We start from the raw sequence: 15507 nt of genomic DNA on the forward strand, positions 1-15507 counted from the left end.
TTAAAATGTTTTCTTGCCTTGGATCTATTGCCTTAATACTCAGTGGAATATGAGTCAATGCCAGAAGAATTCTTAATTTCTGTACCACAACGTACAACTTGAAGCTATTTTAAAAATACCTTGTTTATATTTGTCCTAGTTACACACCTCTGGATATTGTGTGGTATGTTCTAGGAAACCGGTGTAGAGCCTTATCTGGAGCTCACAGCTCTCATCCAAGATTGAGTCTAGCTTGTGTGATGCCTCTTCCTACGGTTTCCATGTGCACGTGTGAAACAATCTGGAATGGTGTGAGCAGTAAGCTGTCCTTGAACATAAAAATCCCCTCTCACAGGACTAGCAGTCAGCTAGGGAAAATAGTGCTTGGGCTTTTTACGAGAACTGCAAATAGTAAGGTTGTGTTACTGTGATGTACTTGGGAAACTGAAGTGATGAGAATTTAAAAACACAAGAGCTGACATACTTTTTATCCTGCTCTTCGCTATTCATTATTAAGAATACTCTCATCTATGATGCCTAGTCCCAGGCAAGTCAGTCTCATTTACTAGAACTCTGAATTGAATTTTAATTTTTTTTTAATTTTTCTTCTTCCAGTTAGCAGACTTGAGGAGAGGGAGGCAGAACTCAAGAAAGAATACAATGCACTTCATTCAAGACATACAGAGGTAAGTCGTTATGCCAAGATGAATTCAGGATATCTGTAAAAATGTATCTCTATGGAAAACTTTGTGTTTTGAGCAGCCGGGAAGATTATTGTATGTTTCTGTTTATTCACTGATGCTTGAGTGGTTGTATTGCTAGTGTTAGTTGTAACCAGGCTTCATTTGGCTCTGTAGTTTTTCTCATTCACATCTAAGTGTCTATTTCGCCACGTTAGTTTGATTACATGTTTGTCAATTTTATAGCTTTGTCAGATATTCAGCAACTTTAAAAACTAGGAGTTTGCCTTTTCATATTTCAAAGGCAATTATTCCAAGTGCACTAACAAACTTGAAAGAAATAGAAATGAAATTGCAATCTCAGGTACTCTTTACAGCAATTTTCTGTATTGTTTTTTTTTTACGTGTAGCATGGAAGGAACAAATACTTTCAAAAACTGACCTCCTACTGAGATTCATGATTAAAAGAAATCCCTGCCATACTTATTGACAGTATTTACTAATGAAGATGGAACAAGTTTGACTTTGTTAAATTAAATGTATAGAGCCACACTTCTAAAGTTGGTTCTGGAGCATAAAGGGACTTGCAGTGCTTTGGTTTTTGGTAGCAGCTTGTCTTTCCCTTGCAGGGATGCTTACTGCTGAACTAGTATACTTACTTTTGGGAGGAAATCACTACGTTCTCTGAATAATTCTGATTAATCTGAAGTCCCAGTACTGAGCCCAGTTCTTCTTCTTGCTCTGATTGCTTTGCCTTTGTTTGAAAGGTCAGATAGCTGGTTTTAGATCATCACTGACAAAGAGGGGGATGCAATATTGACTGTTCCTGCTTCAAAAGACCACATGTGGGGAAAGGGAAAGCAAATACCAATACCAATATTGTATTTGGTTACCTTTAATACTTCTTTAGCAATCTTAAGATGAGTATGTTACACTGACAACAGCTGAAAGTGGCTTGAAACCACAACCCGCATGCAGCTTGAGTATTGCGTGACAAAGACTTCTGCAGCTCTTAAATAATAATAATGATATTTACTGAAATCCTCATGTATTTAAGATCACGTTCGTTATTAAATAGTTGTTATAGAATGCTACATTTCTTGAAAACTGGAAATTTAAGTGAGATGAGAAGTGACAAAGCTTAATGTTGCCCACTGAAGTTTGACATCCTTTTGGATTGGAAGTACTTCAGAGTACTATGCGATCGCAAAGTTTTGGTTTATTTTAGTTGGAACCTATGGACAGTATCACAATAGAAATGGCACAGGTTTTTATTGAATCCTATTTTGCAGAGTTCGAGATAACCAAATGTATTGGGCACCATTCATTCAATCAAATGCTAATGAAATCTTCTGAATATCTTTTTACGTAGGTTTTGCTCCAAAATGGACAACCACCTCTACTGGTTTGATTCCAATTTATTCAATGCTTTTACATCTTAAATTCACTTTCTTTGGTGTAGGGAGAGGTGTTTCCTTGGGCTTTATTATTACTGAGGTGACTATGTCCTTTCTTTATAAAGAAATAAGTTGTACTCATACCTCTGTGCTCCTAAAATCAGGTCTCATGTTTTCTGTACTCCTTCCTTTCAGCATGCTTACTTCCTTCTGCCTTTGTTTCCCCAGTCTCGGCATTTTTATTTTTTCCATTTTTTAATGTTTCACCTCTCTCTTTGTTTAGCCAGCTCTGACAACTCAAAATACTTAAGGAAATCAGGATTATGAATAAAAATCCATATTGCATAGCTTCTAAAAACAAGTACCTTTAAGATATTTCTCCTTTCGTCTACATAGACTTTGATCTCTGTCTTTAGGTGACAAGTACGTGTACACATTGCTAGAGGTACATAAAATTCTCAGGCCACCAACTGGCAGCTGCTGAAATACAACTGCACAGAGTTGATGGGGTAATGGGTTTGTGGGCTGCAAAAGCTCGCTGCTGGGCTGGGAACCAAGGACAAAGAATGGCTACCAGCACTGTAGTCATTTATAAACAGTTGGGAGCCTTTTTAACTGTGTGACTAACCTCAGGAAGTTATTTTAAATAGATACTCCTTATCTTCATTGGCAAGAACATTTTTGACTACAGTTAGAGAGACCATTGTGAATCTTGCAAAGTGCAAATTTCCTGATGTACCTTGCTTTCATCATAGACTGTCTCAGGAGCTCAGCATTTCAATGCTGGTATCTGGTGTGTTTGAGATTCAGGGACTAAAATCTCTGGGGAATGGAAAGGGCTGGTAATACTGCCCTTCTTCCCTGTCCCCTTTGTGATTTCCCACTTCCCTTTCTCCCAAAAAATTCTAGTGGTTAGGTCTGTGCAGTAGCTTTTTTCTTTTAATGCAAGATATTTTGGCAAATAAGCAACCTGCTTTAAGCATTAAGTTATCAAGTTTATTTGCTTAAATATTTCTATCACAGTAGTTGTTTCTGAAACCTTTCTGACTTCCATGTTTTTCTAGGAAGGAATTCTTTTTTCCTTTTGAATCAGCTTCACCATTGTCTTTGCAAGTGATCCATCTTTGGTACTTACTGAAATGGCAATTGTTTTCCTTTCAATTGACCAAATAATGAACAGAGCTTTAGAAAGACCTTTTTTTTTATCTCCAAGATATTGGTGGTGATTACTTTAATAGATGTTGTGTTAAAGATGCAACTTGACTGTTTCCTGAAATCTTTAATTTCTAGCAGGTTTTTCTCTGTTCTGCCTGTTTTCGATATTTGCTTCCCTCCATTCCCCCACTTCTTTAATTCACAGCTTAGTATTTCAGACTTGGATGGCTTTCTCTTCCAGCTCTTGACTTCACTGAGGCTCTGTAACCGTGTCCGCTTTCAGCACTAACCCTACCTGCTTGTGGCTGCTACTTTGCTGGACATCCCTGCCCAGCAAGCACACTGGCTCAGCAGCTCACGGGAATTTCACAAAAACAGTTTCAGTGAAAATGGGTCAAGACCTGCTTAAACTGGTTTAGCTGTGGGAAGTTACACCAGTGATGCAGATGAGAGAACCGAATCCCTCACCCGCGGTGTACGTTGTGATGAGTGCCGCGAGCGCTCCTTGGCGCTCAGCCTGCCAGGGACAGGGCTCTGCATTGCAGCTCCAGGGCACCAGCCTCCCCTAGCAACAAGGTGTCTCTGCAGCTGCAGAGACAGCAGGGCTGCCTTGGCTTGTTAAAGCTCTGGCAAGAGGCTTTAGCCTTCTTCACCCTTCTGTCTGTCCTTCTGCTCTATGTAGAGTGGGAGATGAGCTGATGGATGTGAGTGGAATATCTCCCCTTAAGCTTCTTCCCCCTGTAAGTCTGTGCTTGAGCTAACTGGCTTGATTTTTAAATGAATTAGAGAATGATAACCTGAGCAGTTAAGTTGGCAGATTGGAAGATGGAGTGTAGCTGGGCATTTGTAACAGGTAGTGGAGAGGATAAACTGTTCGGTCAGAACAGAATGTATGACTGCAGCCTGAACGTGTTCTTACATCCATGTTGTGATCTCCTGCTTAGTTAACATGCTCTGGTCCTTTGTCTTTCCTCTGCTTGGAGCATATTTTGATCTTGCACTGTTCTTCTAGTGCTCAGAACAGATGAGCAATAAAGCAGTATGCAGAAGTTCCTGAATCTGAGCTTCTGAAATCCAACTATGCATCCTTCTCTGGCTATGAAGGACCAGACGCATCAAATGATCATATAGCCACAAGGACAGTGTTCTAGAAAGTTGGATGGTTGACAGTCGTCTAATCCAAAAATCTCTGGACCTTTGCTCTATGGACTTAGAAAGGAATTTTGTTACTCAGTTATAGCTTTTATGTCAAATACTGCTCTCTTTAATATAAAATCGACTTGTTATATGGCCTGTGTAAAAGCGATCCTGTCTTCTGCATCTGTTGGTGCTTTTTTGCCTTTGCTGCAAAGAGGTGGTGCACTGCTGCTAGCGACTCTTCCAGAGCAATGCCTCTGAGTAGGAGGTAAAGGGTCTAACTTTCTTTTCCTGCATAGTTAATGAGGCACGCTTCATAACTACGGCACTGGCTTTTTGAAGGCTTGGCTGAAGGCTGTTTCACGTTTACTACTCAGTTGGGGAACTGAGGCAAAGCAGTACCTGAGCATCTACTTGAGAGCTGACTAGTGCCTGTGGCACTTCTCTGCACAGGTTTCCAAAATGGAACTTTTATCCTCTTTACAGCAGTGCTTCTTTTTATCCTTTAGGAAACACAAGGCTAAGATGGTTCGATATCTCTTTCCCTGACACACAGAATATGGGCTTAGTTTAATGAAGCATAATTGGGCCATGGAAGTTTCTCTGTTCTGCACTGATACAATGTGACAGAACAGTGAGCCTGTCTCTGGCGTTGGGAATGTACTTTGTCAGGTTCATTTGGATAAACAGATATCCCCAGCAAGTCCCTGTTTGGGGAAACAGGCAGAGAAGGCTGGGTGGAGATGTGTAGTTACTACTGCAGCTAAGCACGGGTACCAGTCATAGTGGTTTTGAGTTTAGACTTTAGATATCTGTTCAAACAAACAGTTTTTCTAAAGCCTTATGCTAAGCATTAACAGCTTGATGTGTAAAGCCTGCGTTTAACATCTTTACATGCTATTGCATCTGCCAGCAACATCATCTTGTATGTGGATAAATATGCATCAAGCTCCCAGTGGGAGTGATGCTTTTACTTGGGTGACAAGCTCACCAGGAATCCTTGGAGGTAAAAGGTGGTTACGTGGAAGTGTATTTAGAACTTTTGTACTGAATCAAGGAGATTCTAAAAACGTCTGTTACCTTAATAAATCTAGATAATGTGGGACATGGAAAGATCTATATATACACAGTTGCTTGCACATTCCCAAAGGGAGGAGCCGCTTGTGCCAAACCTGATTGGATCTGCAGAATGAACAGCAAGGGCTGTAGCACTGAGCCTGGTCTGACAGCAAAAGAATTACTAAAACCTGGCCTGGGGGACTTAAAGCATTGGCACAAAAAGGAAGGAGGAGTGAAAGAAAAAGGGAGGTATAAAGGAGATGCGCTCAACCTGGTTAAGGAAAAGGTGCAGGTAACAATAACCACGACATGGTGTATGTTTGTTCGTTTGTCACAAAGAAAGTACCAAGCTTGTGAACATTGGGAATGGTTGTATTTGTAAGGGTGGGAATAAAAATTGGTGACAGGAAGTTCGCTTCTTTAGCTGAATGCTGAAGTTTAACATGTAGAAAAACCTGCAACACTTTCTACCATTGTAGAACTTGTCACATGCCATATGAGGAAACCAATCTGAGAGGTTTTTTGAGATGGAGAGACATTGCATGGTTGTCATTTGGATTTATCATAGAATCATAGAATCTTTAAGGTTGGAAAAGACCTCCGAGATCATCAAGTCCAACCGTCAACCTAACACTGCTATGCCTGCTAAACTGTGTCCTGAAGTGCCGCATCCATTTAAAGGGAATTACTTTTGTATTCATGCTGTAATGTCTTCAGAAGTTCCTTGTAGTCAGTTTGTACATGTTGTGCACTAAAATGAGCTAAGACATGAACTGTGAAATGCTGTTAACTAATAAACTTAGAAGAATTACCTTATCTTTAATCCCCTTTAATTGAGCAATATATTTAATTACCACAGTGCTGATGTGGTCAGTGTGTATGATGTCTTCCTTGGAACAATTGGTCGTATTCAAAATACTTGTGGACTTCAGGGGCAGCAAGGTAGTCAGTAGTACAAGGTTATGGATGATTAATTATTGACTGCAACTTTTATTGAAGAGAAGGGTAGTAGATACAGTCCTTTATTTATCATCTGTCCTTCAATCTAACTTCAGTAAGAATTGTGCTGAGTACAGAACAATTAAACCCATTTAATCTTTTTTTAAATTGTCAGTAATATTAAAACTTTTTTGGACAGTTGAGTAATCCAAACATAGCAAAACTTTTGATCACATTTTGAGCACTGAGAATTCTAGTGTGTTAATTCATTAGACTTTTTTTTTTTTTATCAGGATGGCACTTCAAGTATATGCTGAGGCTTAGAGTAATTTAGGTTGAAAAAAGTCTCTGCAGGTCATCTGGTTCAAGTCCCAGTGGTTTTGGATGGAGTCTTCAAAATTGTTATGTAGATGAGCAGTTACACTGAGCAGACTTCCCAATAACCTACAGTATTTAAGGTATTATTTCAGCGTTTTGATTAATGGATTTATAGAAGTTGAGAATCCGTGCACTGTCTCATGACTCTACAGCACCAGCGGTGTAGTCCCCCTGTTCCGTCGGTGGGGAAAGAGCGTGAGGAACTCTGCTCCTTGTGGACAATATTCCAGTATTGCCAACTTTTATCCTTGGGACCCTGGATTGAGGCAGTATGTGGACTTTAGACGGTGGTACCACTGCTTTTCTGGTTTTTGGGACACCACAGGCATGTATAGCCCAGATTGGTGGAGCAGTTGCAGTGCTGCACTGCACGTGCGTATGATGTGTACATTTGGGTTCTCATCTTATTTTTGTGTTCCTATAGCTTAACGCACTTTATGCTGAAGTATATGACCTTCAGATTTGCTTAATATACCATCAACGTTATTTTTATCTGCAGAACAATACTAAACTGCGTTGTCCTTTAAATTGACCTACCCTCTAGCCTATGTATGTGGGTAATAAACAGGATGAGACATTTTAGTAAACAACAGAATAGACTGAGGGGAGAGAAGAAAGTAGGTTAAGCCGTGTACTTTACAAAACGTGAAAGCTGTGCAGGTTTTACTGACCCTGCTCTTTTTTTTCCTTTCATGTGTTAGTTGTTCCCTGGAAAGGTACTAGTTAGCCAGCTTCTGTTCACTGGCTAAAAAGCACCACAGTTGTTCTGCTCAAAATTTTACTTTGAGAAACCAATTGGTGGGCTGTAAGTGGAAGTGTTGGCAGGTAGGTCAGTTTCTGTTCTGTGATATCTCCCTCCCATGAAGAGGATACAGAATGGTCTAATGTGTGTTTCAAAGTTATACTTTTTTTTTCCCTAGAATTTCTAAATTAATTTGGATTATAATAAACTTGTGTAAAACTCTGCACAGGAACCATATGAACATCTAATTTTGGTTGCTTGGTGGAAACAGAAAAAAACAAGAAATGTGGGTAGTTGAAGGTGGAGCTTTTAATTCTTTTGGTTGCTTCTGTGTATAGGCTAGCATTAAAAAAACCAGAAAGCAAATGACATGGTCTTAGTGATACACTGCATTTATATTGTTTTGGTGGAGGATAGATTTTATAAGCTTTCAATAGTAGTTAAAGGATATTACATAATGTTTCTCTAAAAATAGTGAGATTTTTTTTTTTTCCTGATCTGAATTATACTAATTAGTTCAGGTGAATGCTGGGAAAACCAGGATCTGTACATAAGCAGTGTTTACCATGGAAGCTACTGATTTGTAGAATACCTATCAATCAGGATATCTTAAGCCAGTTCACTCTACTAAAACCATCTTAGACTAAGAATATATATTCATATACAGCTGATGCTGGCAAGTTTTTGGAGATGCTGATTATGGACGGAAGTTAGTAGCATCTGAAGGTCAAGCTTACCGGCCTTGGACACATCAGCCCCAGCTTGAAAGTCATGTGTAGATGTGGGTTTCCAGGTCCTGCTGAATTCAGTCCTAATGTATGCACTGTCCCCACAACAAAAGGTTGTGTAGTATTGGTTGTACAAATGCCTGTTAGTAACACTGTTCTAAAAGTGTGTGTACATGCTTTCTAGAATAGCAGAATAAATTACAGTTTTACAGAATAGGTATTTTTTTCAAGAGGAAACCTTTGAGATATGACCTGAATGTGTCTCAGGAAAAAAAAGTACACTCAATTCTTCTGCAGTACATCTCTGATGTCTGCCTTTCTTGTTCTGAGTGCCCTATTCATCTGTGAATGTTGGTGCAGAAATGCTGAAAATACTAAATGTCATGTAGGCTTCTCCTCAGGCTTTCCCAGTTTTCCTTTCAAAGATCTCTGTCCAGATTAACCTTTGGAGTGCTGCAGCGATATTTGTTACTTCCCATGCGCGTCCCGGATCAGTTACATCTGATCATCCTTTAGCCGATTGGAATCGGGGTTCATTAAATAAGTCATGACTGCAGGAGCCGGGCTGTTGGCCTGTGGCTGTCTCAAGAGAAAGAGAGCAAGCAAAGCTCTTCTCGAGTGCTAAAAATCCACAGGCACTTGGTCCTTTTTGTGAGATACCAGTCTAGATAATTTAAAACCAAAGCTTTCTGTATAAGTGAACTTAAATTTATTTGGCTGTTGGAAGGGAAAAAGAGAAGAGAAACCGACTTTGTATTTCTGTCCATGGAAATAATCTGATTCTTCGTTTGTAGATTCATTGTGTTTAATATTTGAGGTGCATGTTGTCTGACCTTTGCAGTTCTCTGCAGTTAGGCTATAGTGAAGTGTGTTGCATGTCATATAGTAAATTTTAATATCGGTTGGACACAGAGGTCTTAAGCAGCCTCTGAAATGGATTTGAACATGACACTGCTGTTCAAAACTCTCATTTGTAATATCATACACGCTTTGTGTGCCCTTAGGATGTTTCCTGGGCATGAATGTACAAGTAACTTCTCCAATTTTTTTTTATTTTTTTTTATTATGGGCTTCTCTTCTGGTTTGTGGTTTTACACACTGTATAATTTTACTTCTTTCTTTACCTGTTTCTTTAATGTTTCTGAATTCTTTTGCTATTTTTAGCATTACAGGGGAGGATTATATTGTATTGACCAAGAATTATGCAGTTGTAGTAACAGTAAATGGTATTAAATACTTCCTGCTGTTTCTCTTGTCATTTTAAACAGATGATTCACAATTATATGGAGCACTTGGAAAGAACCAAACTTCATCAGCTAACAGGGGGTGATCAGCTAGAATCCACAACACACAGTAGAATTAGGTAAGCTATTTATTATGCTCTCACTCTGAAATGAAAGGAAAAAAATCCATTCATTTGTGTTTGCAAGACTTTGTTCTTTAATCCTACAACAATGGTTTGGCTGAATCGGAAAGATTTGTTGTATGATTGGAATGCGGTAAGAGAATGGTGTAGAAATCAGTAGAAAGGCTTTTGCTGTTGTACTGCTAAACGTTGAGATATACTTTGTGCATTAGCCTTAAACAATTCCAGCTTTTTTTGAGTTTTTGTATTCGAGTAGGCAGGGAAAATGTCAGCAGCTGTCCCAAAATAACAGATATCTTGCTGGGGCTTTGTGTACAGGTTGATGAAGGTGCGTATCGTGGTACCCATTTGTTCTGAGGGCTTTATGTGAATATATTATGCAGATTTTGAAGCTTTCTAGCCTATGAACTCTGCGTGGAAGGAGGGGAGAATAACTCCAGGGCTGGCTGTGTCTCTGCGTTGCTGCATAGATGCCGCGAGGAGCCCGGCGGCTCCCGGCGCGAGGGGGAGGAGTGCAGTGATGTCATTGCTCTGGAGCTGCTGCAGAAGAGTGGAAAGCTGCTGCTGATGGCATTGTTTTTGTGGCGGCTGAATGACAGACTTTGCCTACAAAGATACACCCTCGGCCCCTGTGTAGCCTTCTTGGTTCCGGCGTTTCACCATGCCAGCGCAGCGCCATGAATCCTGGATGCATGTTGCTATTTGTGTTTGGCTTCGTTGGCGGGGCGGTGGTCATTAACTCGGCTATCTTGGTATCTCTCTCTGTTTTGCTGCTCGTGCACTTTTCTATTTCTACTGGCGTGCCAGCTCTGACGCAGAACCTACCAAGGATACTCAGGTACTCTGACCTACTGAACCTTGGCTTTGTGTGCTCTTGCTGTTTCTCAGCTTTCCATTTTCTTTTCAAACAGAAAGAGCAATGATAAATTAGAGAGAGAAATTCTGTACAAATTTGCAATTCTTTTGTAAGCGTAACATTTCTAGATTGGGATATGACAATGTTTTTCTAATACACTCAAATTTCATTGCCTTTTATTTAAGCAAGTACAAGGTCAGTTTATGTATCTCTCTTTTTTTAGAAAGCTATTACATTGGTTTATTGTAAACTGCAAAAAAACCTGTGCTGATAACATTGTGGATTAAGCTCGTGTTCATTGTATTGTCAGGTACTCGGCTGATCTTTTGTGGCCAAAAATGCGTGCAATCTGAGGCTTTGTGCTATTAAATTTCACTTTTTAAAATCGAAAGAATTATATAAGATCAGTTAATTAATGATCTGCTCAAAACCACAGTAATAAGCTGATCACGTTATTTTTTAAAAAAATTTGATGACTGATGACAGGGGGGAAAAAAAAATCATTATTTAAGCATTAGAGCTCTTAAAGCCTATTCCCAATTGTTCAGCCAAATGTTATCCTCTACTCTTTTTCTATACTTGTATGGCAAGCTGCCAGCTCTCTGTCCCCCTCAAGTTATGTTCTGTTTGTCCTGGGTGCTGGGGCAGTAGCTGAGATATGTTAGAATATTGTGACCAAAAGTAATCTTGACACGTTTTAGTGCTCTAATTACAAATGGAAAACAGTTGGATAAGTATTAAAATATAGCTTTCTGACTCAAAAACTTGACATATTTTAACTGTGGCTGTAAATTGAATAGTAAACTTTATTTAAAGAGGGGAAAATGCTGGAAATAGTGTCTCTGAAAGAGGCATGTGACTCTTTCTTAATACACCATGCATGTAGACTGTGTATGATAGTGCGCTTTTAACTTGTGTCTCTGAGCACAGAGGGGTCATTCCAAAGGTTTAAAGCTAATTATAGGTAAAAGAAATACCAATTAATAATAACAATGATAATAAATACGTGTATGTAAACGTTTAAATACCAAGAAATGAAATAAAGTTGTCAGTCTATACACTGATCTAGTTAGTAAGGCTGCCCTTCTTTAAAAGGGGAAGATAATCAAACCCAAAACAAATGATCTCCAACTCTTAAAAAAAAAAAAACAAAAAAACAAAGCAAAATATTGAACTTCATGTTCAATAACTTTTATTAGACTTCTTAGTTTAAGCAATCAAGTGGTTTAAGAAATAGGTTTTTTTTTGTAATGTGCTTTTGTTTCCCTGGAGAACATTTAATGGATTTGAGGGGTTTGCTTTTTCCTGCCCTTAGTAATTTGTTGGTTTAGGAATTACAGGAATTGGAACTCAGTTCCTTAATCTTTTATTCATTTAAAAAAGATAAAAATATAGGATGAAGGAATCTAATTGTAGAAGAATTGTTTCTATTTTTTTAACACTAGTCGGATTTAGAACGGAGCATCTGGTTGTTTATCCTAAAAGTTCCTGTAAATGCTGTGCTACATCACTTCAGAATATTAGTTCAGGATTTTAAAATACGCGCCTGCCTTTTGCTCACTGTCGTATTTTCAGATATTTCTTGGGACACTGGGGGAGTAGAAGGGGGTTCTTTTGCTTTCCTGTCAACAACCAGTAAAATAAACTGAAATTGCTTCAGTCTGATTAGATAACTTATTTTAATACAGACGTGCATATCGTAGCCTTAATTTCCAAAGTAAGCCCACTTCTCAAACTTAATTTAATGTGTAGTCTCACAGTGCACCTGAACTGTATTTTAGCACATCAAAATGGGTTCATAGTGAACTATTCCACAAAAAAAAAAAGCAAATGTCAGTTGTGAACTTTTTGGTTACATATTTTATCTACGTTCTCTCTCCTGAAGACTGCAGAGAAGATAAGCTTTTGTGTCACATCCTGCAAGTAAGCAAATCTGTCTGCTCTGAACCATTGCTCCAGGAGGCATTTTCCGAAGCGAAGGGCCCTTCACAATGCAGGCTTTATCACCGGCTTTCTTTTCCACTGAAGGGCAGCTTTTTTTCCTTTTTTTTTTTTCTTGTTCCTGGACTTACTAACCAATGAAATGGTTTCAGTCTGTCTTTTGACATAATCTCAGCTTATGTGCTGTGTCTTTTGTTCCCCACACACACTAGAGTTGTGGGAAATCTAAAGAAAAGCAGAACCTGTGACAATAGTGGGAATCGTTGGAATCAAATTCTGTTTATTGCTGCAGCTATTTTTTATGAAGATTTCTCAGCACAGCTCCTTTGCAGATGCTGGAACAGTATCTGATGCTTTTTATTTTGTAACCCTGACTGATTTTTTGCTTTACTTGCTTTGCTGCCTACTTTGCTAAACTACTTCTGAATTAACAATGTACCTTGGAATAATATTTATGAAAGACTAAGTTACATGCAATGTAAGACTTAGTTGCAAAGATTTTTGTAACAAGGAGCATCTTTGAACACCTGCTTTGGAAAAGTTCATGTCCATTAAAACCCCAGTTGAACATTGAGGTTTTTTGAAAAGTAAAATTTACCGAAAGGAGTTTACTGCTTAATTGCTGGATACAATCTCTTCTTGACTACCTTTTCTTCAAAGGAAACAAAGAAACAAACAAAAAAGCCCACAAAACCAATTTATAAAAATGCTTAGCTTTTCCTTTTGCTTTTCAACATTCCCTTTTGTATTTTTGCATGTAATTTATAGGCTGGTACTAACTCTGCACAGAATTCTAGCTAGCTTATGCTTAATTTGGGACAAGACTTGCAAAGTACCACGTGTGGTTATGATTTGACTTTTTATAATGCTAAGATGTGAGATCTCTGAAATCTTAATACTCTGTCTGGATTGTTTCTGCAGGAGTACTTCCAGGCAATGCGTTCTCTCCAGCGTAATTTGCTGCCGTCATTTGTGCACACTTTTATCTTCTGTCTTTAGCCTACTTAAGCTGTGCTAGTTGATTACAGTCCCTTTTTCTGTATTTCATTGTTCTGCCTGAACAAATACTGTGCTTTATCTGAATTCTATGCCTGGCTGATATTTTTCTTTTTCAGGGCCGACCGTAGCATCCTATGAATTCCGTTCTACACAATGTTTTTGTCTCCTGCTAGCAGGAAGAATTAATCATTTTGTTCACTGATCACACTGCTGACAGCTAGATTGACTTGGGGGAATTTTTTTTTAGGGTCAATATACAAAGCTTTGGAATTTCCAGATGTTGTTTTCCTTAGGGAAGAGATAAAGATAGAGATGGTGAAGAGTCGGGATGAAGTAATTTGCCTTACTGGCACAAACTATTGTGGAGCTTTAGGGTGAAGTAGAGCGTTGAAATGATTTTGGTTAAAACTACAGCTTCTGGCTGGGCTAGTTTTAACATCAGTAATTCCTTGACCTAGTTTTTTTTCAGTTACACAAATCCATGTAATTCTTGTGATCTTCAGATCACCATACATTTTGTAAATAGTTGGACTTTACGCTGGTTTTTTACAGCTTTCCCAAATGCTTAATGATTTAGCTGTTGTAGAAGTTAGGTGGTACTGTATGTTGCAGAGAAAAAGAAAAAGTGTAAAATGATATTTTTGAAAATGGTATTATTGAAAAGAGTAATTATGAAATGAGGAAACATTTTCATCTTACATTCCTGTTTGTGTTCCACTTCTGTAAAACTTGTTTACTATAGATTAGCTTTGGTGCAACCAATACACTGCTGCCTAAAGCCATGGAATAGACTGTTTGCAATTAAGCCATGTGAAATGAGGAGTGATGTGCTGTAATACAAACTGTGTATGCTGCGTTGTGTATTTAACAGAGAGCAGTGTATGAATGCTTGAACTTACAATTTTACCACTTCCCGGCTGATTTCAGAGACGTACAGGAAAATAAATTGTGTGATATCTGAAATGGCTGTTGAAACCTGTCTCTCTTTCAAACAGAAAGGAGCGTCCGATATCACTGGGCATCTTCCCATTACCTCCAGGAGATGCACTACTTACACCTGAAACTCAGAGAGAAGCAGGGGAAACGCCTGGGTCAGAGCACTGGAAATTCCATGAGCTAAGTCAGCCACGGTCTCACACAAGCCTCAAGGTGAGCACTCAGCTTGGCTGCCTCGTGTGTTAGGAGAAATTCCCATAAACAGATTATAGATCCTGGTGGGGAGAAAAAGCAAATTGGAGGGGAGGAGGGAAAACACTAAATCATCTTTGTGTAAGCCAAGTACGTTGCTTACTCAAGTGAGCTTTGAGGGAACTTGCTTATTGGAAGAAATGGAGTTTGGGTTGCATTTTTGAAATGAGTTGGTGGTACAGGCTAGTTCTTTCACTCACAGGAGTGGGATTTTTCTTTCTCACTAAGGACCCTTCCCAAAGGTCAGTCACTTGTTCTTTACGCATTAGATATGTAACTAGATAGTGTAAGCAGGTGTGCTGGTTTAATACAGTTTTAGAAGGAAACATTTGCTTACTACTCAGGCAGTACTCTTAACGCAGCGTCTGCCTACTGTCAGGTGTATAGCATGGGTATACTGCAGAGTTGAGAGTGACCTAACTTGCCTAAATTAGCCTGTAATTGTGATTTCCCTTACATGTAGCTTGACTATAATTCCTGCAATTGTTCTGTTTTCCAACAGTGACAGGGTGGCGTAGAACAAGCTGCAGAAATGAAAAAATGGGAGAGTGGTGTTGGAGCGTGGTGAATCTGGCAGTCGGGAGTAGGATGTGCTAACAGCATAGTGGGAGGAGGGATCTGCAGGGTGAAGGACTCCAGAATGTGTACAACCTTCCCGTGCATTTATGTTGATGAGGTTTTTTGGAATACTAAGGATGTGCTCTTATTTCTGAGAAGGTATGCAGCTGAGGGGAGTTTCTTCTTAAGTGAACTTAACTTAGGGGAATGTTAAACTGATAAGAAGTTAAGATATCAAAAAATAATTGGAACTCTGACTTTTTTGTTTAGAGGTCATATGGACATAACGGGAAGTGTAGGTAACAGTTAATTATAAACATATCGAAGTGACAGCAGGAGTTTGGATCTAAAAAATTTGTCACTTAACAAACTCTTGGCTAGGACCATCTTTGGGTCTTAAATTTG

The 15507-nt window shown here is 38.9% G+C and overlaps 1 protein-coding gene across 7 annotated transcripts in view; it reads left to right on the plus strand.

Annotated features, from left to right (window-relative positions):
• SPAG9 (sperm associated antigen 9) overlaps positions 1-15507 on the plus strand; it is a 65278-nt gene that overhangs the window by 17840 nt on the left and 31931 nt on the right. For 5 of the 7 annotated variants that reach the window (XM_086761991.1, XM_086761992.1, XM_086761993.1 and 2 more), the window contains exons 3-5: positions 595-665; positions 9463-9557; positions 14352-14505. In XM_086761991.1, coding sequence (XP_086618117.1) covers positions 595-665; positions 9463-9557; positions 14352-14505 — 320 coding nt within the window. Of the gene's footprint in view, positions 1-594; positions 666-9462; positions 9558-10139; positions 10399-14351; positions 14506-15507 lie in introns of those variants that run through there. The other 2 variants (XM_010115712.2, XM_010115721.2) reach the window with 1 other exon arrangement.

This window comes from Chlamydotis macqueenii, chromosome 18, assembly GCF_036417535.1.
Source record: "Chlamydotis macqueenii isolate bChlMac1 chromosome 18, bChlMac1.mat, whole genome shotgun sequence".
Lineage (NCBI taxonomy): Eukaryota > Metazoa > Chordata > Aves > Otidiformes > Otididae > Chlamydotis > Chlamydotis macqueenii.